Source organism: Mirounga angustirostris, unplaced genomic scaffold, assembly GCF_029215605.1.
Source record: "Mirounga angustirostris isolate CCGP_5_RB_7025 unplaced genomic scaffold, mMirAng1.0.hap1 SCAF_13, whole genome shotgun sequence".
NCBI classification, from domain to species: domain Eukaryota; kingdom Metazoa; phylum Chordata; class Mammalia; order Carnivora; family Phocidae; genus Mirounga; species Mirounga angustirostris.
Genome location: NW_026991721.1, coordinates 61676473 through 61691118, shown reverse-complemented (window position 1 = coordinate 61691118; position 14646 = coordinate 61676473). Strand labels below are relative to the sequence as shown.

The 14646-nt window shown below is 44.9% G+C and overlaps 1 protein-coding gene across 6 annotated transcripts in view; it reads left to right on the top strand.

The window, feature by feature from the left end:
• The window catches only part of SCUBE2 (signal peptide, CUB domain and EGF like domain containing 2), a 68436-nt gene that overhangs the window by 23612 nt on the left and 30178 nt on the right, over positions 1–14646 (top strand). For 4 of the 6 annotated variants that reach the window (XR_010407005.1, XM_045894179.3, XM_045894178.3 and 1 more), the window contains 7 exons: positions 5356–5472; positions 6434–6556; positions 8984–9100; positions 10483–10605; positions 11012–11128; positions 11389–11475; positions 13071–13175. Coding sequence is in view for 5 of the 6 variants with exons in the window: in XM_045894179.3 (XP_045750135.1) it covers positions 5356–5472; positions 6434–6556; positions 8984–9100; positions 10483–10605; positions 11012–11128; positions 11389–11475; positions 13071–13175 (789 nt within the window). In the remaining variant the exon portion in view is untranslated. The remainder of the gene's footprint in view (positions 1–5355; positions 5473–6433; positions 6557–8983; positions 9101–10482; positions 10606–11011; positions 11129–11388; positions 11476–13070; positions 13176–14646) is intronic. The other 2 variants (XM_064577085.1, XM_045894180.3) reach the window with 2 other exon arrangements.

Sequence of the window (14646 nt, the reverse complement as noted above, 5' to 3'; positions counted from 1 at the left end):
GTCCCTCTGACTTCAGCCCCTGTGGATGGCAAAAGAGATGAATGCAGAAGAGTGGCACTTGGCTGTGGGTGTAGGAAGGTCTGCCAGTGGAGCTGGGGACGGGAGCAGAAGTAGAGGCTGTGGCTGCGGGGGCGGATTTGGCGAATTACTGTTCTGAAGAAAGCTTGGCTTGACCGGAACAAAACCGACTTACTGATAGCTTCTCAATTTAACAGGTAATATATTGAGCAGCCATTGGTCACCAGGCACTGAGCTCTTTCCTGACCTCTTAAAGTTTTTTTGGTTTTTTTTTTAAGATTTTATTTATTTGTTCATAAGAGACAGAGAGAGAGGCAGAGGGAGAAGCAGGCTCCCTGCTGAGCAGGGAGCCCGATGCGGGACTCGATCCCAGGACCCTGGGATCATGACCTGAGCCGAAGGCAGACGCTTAACCATCTGAGCCACCCAGGCGCCCTTAAAGTTATTTTTAATTGTGTTAAGTTAAAATACTGCATATGGATAATATAAAAAAACCTTAAAAACCTAATTAGTGCTATTAAGCTTGTAATGAGACGTCATTTCCTTGCCTCAAAACTTCCCTTTCTCTCATCCCATTTGCCAGAGGCAACAATTTCCATTTCTCCTAGTTGTTCCTTCTTCTGACTCCTCTTCCCCCTCATTTCTGAAGAGTGTATACAGTTATTTCTCTTTTTCCTGTTTTAGTATATTATACACCTATTTCCTGATGTGTCAGTTTTAGATATTAGCTGTGACTTTTATTCCAGAGCACGCTGAGTTTTAGCTCTCTTCTGCCCCCTCCCCCAATGCACACCCTCTCCCTCCCCCACACCCTTACTGCGGTTCTATCACTATTGAGATCAACAGTACATATTTACATCATTGTGCCGAGGAGTATCTAAATATGAGTCACCCCCACCATGTAGTGTGCTATGATTATTATTTTCTTTGTTTGCCTAGGTTTCTAAGTACCTCTTACCAGTTCTTTTGCAAATTTTGAGCAGAGTTCTAAAACCCTTTTAATGTGTTCAAATACAGCACTCAACTTATTAATTCCATTTTCTTCTTAAAAAGTATCTTCTGGGGGCACCTGGATGGCTCAGTCGGTAAAGTGTCTGCCTTCAGCTCAGGTCATGATCTCAGGGTCCTGAGATTGAGCCCCGAGTTGGGCTCCCTGCTGAGCTGGGAGTCTGCTTCTGCCTCGCCACCCCCCCTCCCCCGTGCTCTCTCCCTCTCTCAAATAAATAGATAAATAAATAAATAAATTTTTAAAGTGTCGTCTGAGGCTTCTCCTGCTCCAGAGGGGCGTGACTCCCCCGGGCTGGCTGCACACCTCTCATCTGGGTCTTCCCGCTAGCACCAGCCTGGGAATCCCCTTCACCTCGCTCCTGTGTCTGTGGACCCCATGTCTTCTCTGTTGTTAGCTCACATGGGTAGGTATAGGTTTTTAAAAAACCTCCCATTCCTGAAAATGCCTTTCTACTCTACCTTTATTGAGCATTTGGCTCAGTATAGAATTCAGAGTTGTGAGTAGTGAGTGCTCTATTGTTTTCAAGCATTCAGTGTTGTTTCTAGAAGTCTAAAGTCATTTTTATTCTTGCTCCTTTGAATGGAACCCATGAAAGCTTCTTTCTGGTTGTTTTTAGGGTCTTCTCCTTGTCCCCGGTGGTCTGAAATTTCACAATAACGACCCTCACGATGGGACTTTTCCCACCTGTTGTGCTGAACACTCAGTTGGCCTTTTCAATATGGCAAATATAGAACTAGCCCCCTAGTTCTGAGAAAGTTCCTTATATTTTTTCTTTGATAATTTTCTTAACTACCTATTCCCTATTCTTTCTCTCTGAAACTTCTGTCAATTGGCTGTTTTAACTCCACTAATTAAGTTTTTGTTCTACTTCATAGGAGATTTTTAATTTTCTTTCTTCCAACCCTCTACAGGATTCTTTTTATTATTTATTTATTTATTTATTTTTAAAATATTTTATTTATTTATTTGAGAGCGAGAATGAGACAGAGAGAGAGAGCATGAGATGGGGGAGGATGAGGAAGAAGCAGACTCCCTGCCGAGCAGGGAGCCCGATGCGGGACTCGATCCCAGGACTCCAGGATCATGACCTGAGCCGAAAGCAGTCGCTTAACCAACTGAGCCACCCAGGCGCCCAAGATGTTATTTTTTAAAGACTTTATCCATCCATCTGAGAGAGAGAGAGAGGGAGAGCCCAAGGCAGAGGGGAGGGGGAGAGAAGCAGAGGAGGAGGGAGAGGGACAAGCAGATGCCACGCTGAGCAGAGCCCGACGCGGGGCTTGATCCCAGAACCATGAGATCATGACCTGAGCCGAAATCAAGAGTCGGCCGCTTAACCAACAGAGCCACCCAGGCGCCCCTTGCTTAAATTGTTTTTTGTTTTTAAATACACTATCTAACGTTTGGTCATTTTACAGAGCTTTTGTTTTTATTTTAGAAGACAGATACATTCTTTTTTTTTAGATTTCATTTATTTATTTGAGAGAGAGAGCATGAGGGAGGGAGGGTCAGAGGGAGAAGCAGACTCCTCGCGGAGCAAGGAGCCCGATGCGGGACTCGATCCCGGGACTCCAGGATCATGACCTGAGCCGAAGGCAGTCGCCTAACCAACTGAGCCACCCAGGCACCCTACAGGATTCTTTTTAAATGTCTGCTTTCATATTCTAAGTTTTTTTTTTTTTTAAAGATTTTATTTATTTATTTGAGAGAGAGAGAGAGAGAAACAGCATGAGAGGGGATAGGGTCAGAGGGAGAAGCAGGCTCCCCGCCGAGCCGGGAGCCCAATGCGGGACTCGATTCCAGGACTCCGGGATCATGACCTGAGCCGAAGGCAGTCGCTTAACCAACTGAGCCACCCAGGCGCCCTCATATTTTAAGTTTTTAAGAATTTTACTTTGGTCTTCTGTTGGAGGCACCTATTCATATTTCATGAATGCTTTCCTTATCTTTTTAGAGAAATTAATTAGGAGATTTTAAAAACTTTTCTTTTGTTCCCTGTATTGTCTTTGTTTCATCCAAGTTCCCTTTTCCCTTTTCATTTGATTTGGTGCATCTATTCATATTAAAGGCCTTCCTGAAATACCTGTTGATTCTAGGCTGACTTTTCATATTTAATAGTGAAATAGTAAAAAGTTAATTGGATGTTCTACCAGCCGGTAGGCTTTAAACTGGGATGACTAGGCAGTGACTTAGCCATTTCATTTGGAGACCCTCAAATGCCAGTATCTGTATGTCTTTTCACTTGGCCAGGTCAGTTTAGCTGGAGAGGAATCCTTCAGTCTCCTGCTGAGGGGACGTAGACTTGACTGCCAGTGATTTTGGAGCTGGGGTGGGGGCGGGTGGTGGTGGTGAGGCTTTGAGATCCCTTTTTTCAGGGTATAGACTTTCACCTGACCCTGTGTCCTCCTCCCTCCTGCTATTCCTGGTATCCTCGAGTCCAGTGCTTCTCTGGTCCTACTTCTCCAGAAGATGAATTTCTCTGCTTTGGCCCAAATAAGGAAGGGGTAGTCACCTGGCTGTGGAATTTAGGAGGGGATCTGAGGGTTTGTCTGTTTGTTCTATAGACTTACAATCAATCTTCCTGTTTTTAACTCCTACCTTACCTCTGCCCCTAGAGTAAGTTAGTATCTCCAGTTCCCGGGCCTTTCTGGAGTTCTATGGCTTACCCGAGCTCACCACTTGTTGGCACCCCCTCTGCAGACTGCTAGGGTTTAGCTTTCTGCTTTGTCCATTTTACTGCCCCTCCTTGACATGCCGCTTCCAGAATATTTGACGTCTTCCGTCTATTGTCTTTGCTTCCATTTTCTTTGTCCTTAGGGATTTGTACTTTTTAAAAATTTTAATTTCAGTATAGTTAACATACAGTGTAATATTAGTCTGTATACAATCTACTGACCCAAACCTCCATACAACACCCAGTGCTCATCACAACAAGTGCACTCCTTAATCCCCATCACCTATTTCACCCATCCCCCTACCCACCTCCTCTCTGGTGACCATCAGTTTGTTCTCTGTAGTTAAGAATCTGTTTCTTGGCTTGTCTCTCCCTCTTTTTTCCTTTGCTCATTTGTTTTGTTTCTTAAATTCCACATGAGTGAAATCATATGGTATTTGTCTTTCTCTGACTTATTTTGCTTAGCATAATACTCTCTAGCTCCATCCGTGTCGTTGCAAATGGCAAGATTTCTTTCCTTTTTATGGCTGGGTAATATTCCATTTTATATATATATATATATATACACACACACACACACACACATATATATGTATATGTATACACACACACACACACACTGCATTTTCTTTATCCATTCATCAATCGATGGACACTTGAGCTGTTTCCATACTTTGGCTATTGTAGATAATGCTACTATAAACACTGGGGTGCATGTATCCCTTTGAATTAGTGTTTTCATATTTTGGGGGTAAATACCCAATAGTGTGATTACTGGCTCATAGGGTAGTTCTATTTTTAACTTTTTGAGGAAACTCCGTACTGTTTTCCACAGTGGCTGTACCAGTTCTTAAGGATTTATGCTTTAAAAAATCTTTTTACTCTCATGTGAGGTTTTGAGAGGAAACAGTGATATACCTGTTCTGTCTGGCATATTTAATTAGAACTAAGCTTTTTCCCCGAGGCTATACTTTGAGGTAGCTATGGAAGTAAAAGCAGTAAGTTAAACTAGAAGGACATTTGCTTATTGTTCCTCATCTCTATAGATGGGACTTAATAACTGTGGCTGATTTTTCATGTATCTGTGACAAGTTCTTTCTCCTTTCAGGGAAAGGTAAACTCCTAATCTGAGTTAATTGGCAGTTGCAAGGATGAAGTCGTTGGTCTGCAGCAAGAGAATGGTTGGGGTAGGCGAAGCTTGCCCTCTCTTGCTTCGCCCATTTCTTATATTGAAGGGAGAGGGTTCAGGATTAAGGAGGGATCATCCCTCTTTGCCCTGCTCTGCATTCACATCTAGCTTGCCAGATGTGGCCACACTTAGCAGGTCAGTGGCTGTGGTTCAGTAGGAACGTGTAGCGGCTTCAGACCTGCCATTGGAGGGGGGAAAGGCTCAGCAGGCTGGAGAGCCATTTTTACCCCTCTCTCAAGCTTCTCTGGGAGATGTCTCTTATTTAGGTGGGTGAGAGGAGCTGCCCCTGCTCTCCCTTTATCTCACCTGCAGGTGATAGAGACTTGGGATACAATTGTGAGTGCCCCACCATGCCTCTTGGCTTTCGTGAACTTTGTCAAGCATTAATTCTGCAGTCATAGCCTTTCCTCCCAGCTGTATCAGTGCTTCTTTAGCAAGCTAACTGTCTTTTTCTTCCCTCCTTGTCAGAAACATGTGCTGTCAACAATGGAGGCTGCGATCGCACCTGTAAGGATACTTCGACAGGTGTTCATTGCAGTTGTCCCATTGGATTCACTCTCCAGTTGGATGGGAAGACCTGTAAAGGTAGCCTGTGCCTCTCCAAGCTGCTAATGTGTGGGGGTAAAGGCAGCTCTTTCCCCCCCCCCCCCCAAACCTCCTGGAGAGACTCCAGAAAGAGTATGATTCATCTCACTGGAAAAGCTTTTCTTCCCTGGGCTAGTGGAAGATTATAATTGAGTAAGCTTAATTAGAACCAACTTAATTACACCAACTGTTGAGAAGGTCAGCTTCTGCAAGCATCAGATAACCCAGGCAGCAGCCTTATTAGAAAAAGGCAGAAGTTCAAGAAAACATTCATTTGCCCCTGATAGTATCAGCCTATCATAAGTAACAGCCTAGAGATTATTATATAAATAACAGCCGAGATTTTTATCCAGAGAACTTAATGAATAGCCGTACAATTAACTTTTACTGATCAATAGAGACCTCAATGACCTGCTAGTATTTCTTGGGCAAGAGTACAAAGGCTTTGTCTTTAACATGATACAAAGCAGATAACCAGTTACCAGATGAAACTGAGAGAAGATAAGATTAATTTGAGTATCAGGAATCATTTAAAAGCATTGAGGCTACTTGATCGTCCGTGTAATTTGCCAAAACAAGTGTTCTAATTCCTTATAATTTAAATAATTAAATTGGAATGGAAAGTATACCGAAGGGAGCCATCTTATCTCGAGAGAGCAGTGCAAGGATGAGAATGTAACAGGACATCACCATTCTTTCCCATAATTTGTTTGCTCAATGCTAGCCGAGGGTAGCACACGTCAGAATTCTCAAGGGCCGAGGCACTTGTCTTTCCCAGTTGGTTCAGCCAAACAAGAAAACATGTGTAAGATTAAAAACATCAGCAAACATCTTTACGTGCTTTCACAGGGTCTATTTTGGTTGCAGAGAGTATTGAAGCGTGCACACAATAGCATGTCAGGGATTTGTAGAAAAGCAGGCCAGTTTTGCTCTCTGATTTGCCGATGCTTGCCTGTTACAGACATTGATGAGTGCCAGACCCGCAATGGAGGTTGCGATCATTTCTGCAAAAACACCGTGGGCAGTTTTGACTGCAGCTGCAAAAAGGGATTTAAATTATTAACAGATGAGAAGTCTTGCCAAGGTATGTGCCGAAACGTAGCTGTGTTGTGCAGTGCTCGCTGGTTGGAGCCGAGAAGACAAAACCCCACGCTGGCAGAGACTGGCTCATTGGGCTTCTCGATGGAGTCATTAATCCAACTGCCAACCCATGCCTCACTTATTTCGTCTGTCGGTAGAATAAAAACACTGATGTAGCTCACAAGTATATTTTGGACATTAAGCTTTAACGATTAGAGAACACCTCAAAGAATCCATCTGGTGTGATCATACAGAGCTCACTGCGAGAAATGGCATGGATCACAGAGTGTAAACAGGTTTGCATTAGGGTGTTGAGATTATGAATAATTTCTTTTTTCTAAATTTTCTAAAATTCCTTTAATTTTGTGGATTTTTATAACAAAACTTGGCAAAAATATGTAGGTTTAGTTAACATACCTTACCTTTTCCTAGCGAAGAGTTGGGGTCAACCCATAATCAAGGTCATGTACCAGTTGGTCTCTTCCTTACAGCCCTTGTTTTAATGACCAACCAGCTTCTGGGGCTTGGGGAGAGGGACGGTGGGGAGGGAGGGAGGGAATTGAGTGGAGGCAAGGCAGGATTGCAGACCCCCCTCTTAGATGCATTCCTCCCACACAAGGGGTGTCAGGGGAGCATCTTTGGGGAGCAGTTGTTGTTATTAATAACTCTGGGGTGGTCGTAAGCTGTGTTGGATGAGGAGCATCATTTATATTTTCAGATGAGCACCTTTTATGCCCTATGGATATACAGGAAGGCGCTGTCAGGAAAGATGTGCTGTCATGTAGTCTTGTTCCATTTCTGGGAACAAGAACAGCCTAACTTACTTTGTTAGAAATCCCAGAATTAAGTCAAAATCAGAAAATAATATCTGCTTTCACCTCAGGTAATAAAAATGTAACATTACCTTTTTTAAAAATCTTATGGTGTGTGAATTAGGTTTCTCTCTCCTTTTTTTCCGCTTAATACATAATTTGTCAGGCAGTTCAAGTATAGCCCCCTTTAAATTCAGCAAGTTCCTTCTGGATGACTATTGCATGGCTTTCTTTCATTTGACTTGGAAAGCAAATTTGATGTTCCACATAATGTTTCATAATGTACAGAGCAAGAAATACTATTTAAGCTGTGTAAACACATTAAAAAGGAATTAAAAAAGTGATCTCATTATTTTTGGCAAAGCCACAGCCCATGATGTGCAGCCAAAGCCAGCTACTGAACAAGTCCAACTTTCTCGACAACTGGCTGATGTTAATAACAGAATTCATAGAGTGACATCAATTACTAGGGAAGAAATGGACTTTTTCTTATTTTTCACGGATTGGTCTTGGTAGAAGAAATATTTTCACAGAACAAATTTACTGAAGAAATTGCCAGGAGTTCTGGGAAAAGCTAGTGATGAAGAGGTTTTGTAAGAATTTGCCCTTTTTAATTTCATTTCTTCATTCCTCTAGTTCCTTCCAAATGTTTGTTTTTTATTAACATAGTTTCTTATGGCACATTTGATGTTGAAAAAGAGATCTAGCTCTGGGCTAGTTGGCTTCCACTGAGTTCTGCACTGGTCCTGGCTTATCCATTTGGAGACACAAGTCATAACTCTGTTAAAACCCTCCAAAGAGTTGAGGAAGTGAAGCACTGAAATTCTACTCTACAGGAAAGATAAGGACCAGACCAGGGCAGGAGAAATAATTAGATTGACAAAGGCAGCCTCCTGAGGCTAGTTTCCAGGACCTTGGCTGAAGCCAGTGATGCCTCCACGTTAGACCAGGACAGGAGGGGCCCTGTGGGGCTGAACCATGGCAGAAGAACAAAGCCAAGGGATTGGCCAAGAGGATCCAGTTTGGAGCTTAACCACCAAATTTTAGTGTCTGCAATAGAAAATCACTGAGGTTGTTAGCGTTCATGCATTCTTTTAGTGCAGAGGACATGAAAACCCAATTGACCTCCTGGGGCCAGAAGACTAATTCTGGAAAGATAGGAACCAGATTTATTTCCAACCCAACTGTTTTCTCCTTTCCATTTGCTATAGCTTATATAATTAGTACTGTTGTCTTACCAGTAGGAATATAACAACAGTAACGCATGGGTTGCACCTTATCGTTTGCAAACCCTTTTAAGGTACGTTATCTCATTTGGCTTCACTTAAATATTTTAAATTACTCAGTCCTGCGAATAAGCATAGGAGAGAGACCAACGGAGCTTAAAGGCAAGTGCATTTTGCACAGAATTTAGAAATAAGGATTCTGGTTGGGAGTATACTTATGGTAGGCTGCTCAACATTTTCTTTGACACAAGTGAGCAGGTGAACTGATAAGATACTTTTTAAATTCTGTTTCTGTTGGTTTTATTGTCGGTCAATGAGTGGAGTTATAAACCTGTTCTTTCCACTCACCCCTCAGAGTTGGTTTCAGCTCCCCTCTCCCTTTGACAATTACAGATGTGGATGAATGCTCTTTGGATAGGACCTGTGACCACAACTGCATCAACCATCCCGGCACATTCACATGTGCTTGCAACAAAGGGTACACCCTCTATGGCTTCACCCACTGCGGAGGTGAGCAGAAGGCCCCTTGAGAGGCAGGGGAGGTTGGGCCTGCAGGGGAGCCGGACCTACGTCCCCCAGTTTCCCCAGGTCAGGGTCAAGTTTCCAATATTGGGGGAATGAAAGGGACATTTTGTGTATAGTAGTGAGTTCATCGACTCAAGGGAAGCATCTGCTAAGGGAAATCTATTCACATTGATCCCTTTAACATGTTACATTATGGAGCAGAGAGAGGAACTGAGCTAATCAACTGTGAACTTTTTTTTGACTTTACTGATGTAGTGTATTCAGACAGTGGGAGCGTCTCTCAGGAGCTGATACCCTGTCTGTTGGAACTTCCCAGGGGATCATAAAGTCACAGTCCTCAGAGAGACTGGGCAGGGCACCACCCATTTCCATAGCCTTGCTGTTCCCAGGAACTAGCTGAGGTGAGAAGCCTGTTTCAAGATCTGAGCTGGTCTTCGAGCAGGTCTTTGAGCTGGAAGTGGACCATCGGCTCGCTCTATCTCTCTGGGCTGTGCCCGTGTAGCCCCATCTTCTGATGTCATTTGTCCTAATGCTCATGTCGACTATGGCATAAATCAGATTTAACATCAAATGACTCCCACCCTGCTCCCCCTGATCATCAGGTTCATTGAACAGTCTTTGAGAATACAGATTCAGATTCTGATTCAGAATGGCTAGGGCTTCCAGGGTGACACTGAGTATCTGAGTGTTTGGGAACCATGGGCTTGAATACTTCCTGCCCAATTCTTGTGTCCTGTGCTTAAGAAGAATGGAGAGTAGTGGTTTGGTATAGATAACATTGTCTCTCTTCTCCGTTTCAATACATCCTTGGCATGGCTAAATACACCCTCTTCCAGTCCATCAAGAAACCCCAAGGATATATGCCCTGAATACGGATGTGTGTCTGGGTTTTAGGTGGAGCTGCCTTCCAGCCTGGACTCAGTCTTGGGTGGATGCGGATTAGTGCAAGTCATTTTCCTTCTCTATACTTCAGCTACTGAATATGAACCGTCCAGTGAGGAATCCTAACTCTGTCTCCCTTGGCGTGTAGCCCAGGGGGATGGTAGAATTCCACATCGGAGGCCTGTGCGGTGTTTGCGTTTGGACCCGCAAAAGTAGAGCGTGCCCCCTTCTGAGTATCCTTAATGGGGGAAAGGTTTGGTCCGGAACGGAACTTGAGACCATCCTGGCGGAGCTTCTGCCAGGAAACCCCCGGAGTGGGGAGTGGGGTCAGCCGGGGCCCAGGGCACATCCCGAAGGCGGTTAGCACCTTCCCTTGGGTTAGTGAGTTTCAGCCCTGCGGCTTCCCTGCTGCTTCCTCAGGGGAGCGACGGCGTCAGCCTGGTCGCCAGCGGGCTGCTGTGACAGGAGAGTGTTTTGTTCTGCAGACACCAACGAGTGCAGTATCAACAATGGGGGCTGTCGGCAGGTCTGTGTGAACACAGCGGGCAGCTATGAATGCCAGTGCCGCTCTGCATACAAGCTCCACTGGAATCAGAAAGACTGTGTGGGTAAGGGGTGCCGTGTCCCACAGTCAGCGGGCTCGCACTGGCACGGCGGCCCTGTCCCCGCGGGGCCGGGGGGCGCCCGCCCTCCTCCCGTCCCTGACGCTTGTCCCCTCGGCGGCAGCAGCCATTCTTGAAATAGTTCAAAAACAGGAGATACTTTACAGGCTCTTCGGTGTGTCCTTCTGTGCTTCTGTGCAGGTCAGAATTCCCTTCTGTTTTCCCGCATGGGGGAAAAAACCCCAAACCAGCACACACGTAGCTTCTTTACTTTGGAGGGAAATAGTGCCCTGTGTCTTGTGCTCTGTGCTGGGTATCAGCCCTACCTTCTTTTCCTGGGGCCTGGGATGATTGGGACTCACCTGGAAGCGTCCTGCTCTTGCTGTAAGTGTCTGCTTTTTGTCCTGTCCAGAAGTGAAGGGGGTCCTGCCCACTAGTGTGTCACCCCATGTGTCCCTGCATTGCGGTAAGAGTGGTGGAGGAGACAGGTGCTTCCTCAGATGTCACTCGGGCATTCACCTCTCTTCAGGTGAGTGGGTCCCAGTCCCTGGGGCAAGTCCTCGTGCCAGGGCCAGGCCTTCCTGGCCGTTAGGTGTTAGGTGCCCTCAAAGGCTTCCCAGGTCTTTGACCAGCGGCCCTTGACCACCGGCGGCCCATGCTTTGACGCCCCATATGCTGGGCATTTGTCTAGTGGTTTCTGTGGGAAGGGGGGCGGGGAGTGAGTTTAGCCGCTAGCAGGAGGGACTGTAACCTTGCTTACGTGTTGACAACCCACATTCTGTCCGTCAGGACTGCAAGAGGCCTACTCTGTCACCTGCGGCTCTTCCTCTTCTCTCAAGAGCAAACAGCAAAAATCCAATGACTCCACTTTCGGGGGTAATTACCAAATCTGTGTGTTCTCTCTGGGGTTCACTGTGATAAATGGGCTCCATTCTTGGGGTGCCATTCTTGAGCGTTGGCTTTATTTTCTCTTCTCTTAATCTCCTCAGTGCTGCGAGCACATTGCAGTCTGTTCTTGCCCACAGCGTTGGTGCCTGAAAACCGACTCACCGTGTAACAGATCTTTACCGAGTGTCCCCTGTGTGCTCGGAGGCTCCGTCCGTGTTCAGCCCTGGCGGGTCATCATATTGGGCAGAGGCCCACAGAGCTCTGGGATCAGGAGACTCGGGTCTCCCGAACTCCCTGTACCTCAAAGGCCCACCAGGCAGTGTGTGCCTGGTGCACATGACGTTGGTGGAGATAGACATAGGCATGACAGGAGGCAAAGATTCTGTCCAGAGAAAGAGGCCCCAACCCTTTCTAGTTTGTCAGAAGACAAAGGATGAAATGTAAAGATTTTAAGTAACCTTTTCCTCCCAGATTTAGACATCTCTGTGATTACATCCTGAGAACGTCTGAATGAGGAGATGATTCTTGATGTCCATATTACATATATGAGCAGAGCTAGCGACCCAAAGCAGGACAATAATACTCGAATATATTGACTGAGTGGTTAAATATACCAGCCACTGTATTACATGTCTGAGCTGATTTAATCCACACTGCAGTGCTCAGGGAAATTTTACTATTCTTCTCATTAATCAGATGAAGAGCCCGAGGTTCAGAGAGGTGAAATAATGTGCCCAGACTCAGATAGGAAATAGTGGAGTTGGTGTTTTAACCAGGATGGGCAAGCTGATAGTTAATAGTTATTCAGTTCTTACTGTGTGCCAGACAGTAGGCTAAACTTTTTATTTATTTTTTTTGTATCATCTCATTTAATCCTCACAGTAATGTAGGTACCTTAATGTAAGTACCCCAATTTTGTCTATTTTACAGGTGAGGAAACTGAGGCTTAGGGAGTTTTAGTAACTTGCTTAAGTTCTCATCACAAGTCAAAGAGCTAGAGTATGAATCCTGGGCTTTGGCTCCAGAGCTTGACATATGGTTAAGACTGATTGTGGGGGGAGAGCAGAATTTTGCACATGAGGCCCTCAAAGTGGGACCTTTGCTGCCCCCAGAGCCCAAACATCCTAGCCGCTTTTGGAGAGTGCCATCCTCTTCTGCTCCCCCAACCTTGTCCTCCCAGGAAAGGCTTTTCCAGGAGAATCTGCCCTTCACCATTTCCCCCAGCAGTCATGTCCAAATTAGAACTAGGAGATTCTGGTCTTCTTTCTCAGGAAGTCACAAAAGTGACCTCATAGTTCATCTCGGCGTTGAGGTTGTTTGGGGCCCTCTCTTTATTATATTTGAGCATTGGATTAATCTCAGCTAGAGGGATAGGTGTTACTCTTAGGAGGCTCCTGGCATCCCCAGCCTCAGGATCATGGTTACTCCATGAGCCAGATCTTTTGTGGACTCAGGGTAAGAGACGGGCTCAGGGTGTGCAGCATGTGGTGGGACCCAGCCTCAGGACAGCTCGCCATTACCCACCAGGTCTTTCCATTCCTTTGCCTCTGAAGGTAACATCTCTCACTTGTTTCTTTCTGAAGATGTCGCCACCGTCAGGACAAGTGTAACCTTTAAACTAAATGAAGGCAAGTGTAGTTTGAAAAAGGCTGAGCTGTTTTCCGAGGGTCTGCGACCAGCACTACCAGGTATGAAATCAGATGGCTGGTGCAGGGAGCTTGCTTGCATGTTGGGAAAGGGGCCTGTAACATGCTGAGCCCTTCAGATGGGATCGAACAGTCCAGAATCTCCAAGGACTCTCTCCACAGGGGGAAGAGGAGCCTAGCTTAGCACCCCTGTATAGCTCTGGAGTTATACGCAGGGCTTCCTTTGCCAGGCACACATGGTGAGCTCTGGAGAAACCTGTGAGTTCACAGGAATCAGTAAGGGCTTTAAGATGCATTGGCAGTTTGCAATTATATTGGGTTAAATTTTCTAGATCTAAGACTTTGCTTGGAATATAAGCCAAAGAAATGAGAAAGGGTTGGTTCAGGATAATCTCTGATGAACAAAGATGTAATATCCAGCTTTCCTGTTGGATCCAGTCTTTGGAGGCGGTGACTCCATTGGCTTCAGCAGAACAAACACCATCCAAATAGAACTGGCCTGGTAGAGAAGAGCAGGACCCAATACCTCCTCCCAATACCCCCTCCTTCCCTCCCCTCCCCGGCTAACACTTCCTGTATTATTTCATAAAATAATTTTAGAGATTAAAAAAAATCATGACTCATGTATTAGGGATGCTTCTTTCCCCAGTTTGCCATCACATAAATCATACAAATAAACATGAAGTTCACTGTAGTCACTTTTGGCTGCATATTTTAAGAAATTGAGGTTAATTTTGGTACCTCCATTTGATAGAATATTATGCAGCTATTAATTATGTGTTTTTAAAGAATGTTTAGTGACATAGGAAAATGTTCTTATAATGCTAAGATGGAGAGGGGAGAGTAAGATTTCATATACCTAATACAACCCAGACTGTGTAAGAAAAAGTATGAGTAGAAGAAAAAGAAAGGAAACTCATCATATCATTAGTAGTAGTTATATCTCATTGTGGGGGGGATGACAGGAAATTTTCATTTTTTTCTTCTGCATTTTCCAAATTCTCCACAGTGAGCATTTATACTTTATTTATTTATTTATTTTAAAGATTGGTTTATTTATTTGTTTGAGGGGAGAGGGGCAGAGTGGGAGACAGAGAGAGTCTCAAGCAGACACCCCACTGAGCGTGGAGCCCAGTGCAGGCCTCTATCCCATGACCCCGAGATCATGACCTCATGATCAAGCCGAAATCAAGAGTCAGCTGCTCAACCAACTGAATCACCCAGACGCCCATCATTCATGCTTTTAGATAGAGGGAAAAAGCATTATTTAAAAATAGTCTTGGTCTTTAGTCTTCTTAATGGTATTGTACTATGTTAATTTCTCAGTGTTGATAAATATACAGGATAGTGTAAGGTGTTAGCATTAGGGGAACTTAACAAAGAATATATGGGAACTCTCGGTTCTATCTAAGAGAGTCCGGAACGGGGATGTGCAGAGCCCTGCCTTGCGCAACACTTCCTCCCACCCTAGATGCCTTCATGATACTGTTTGGTTCTCTGGATGCTTTGTGCC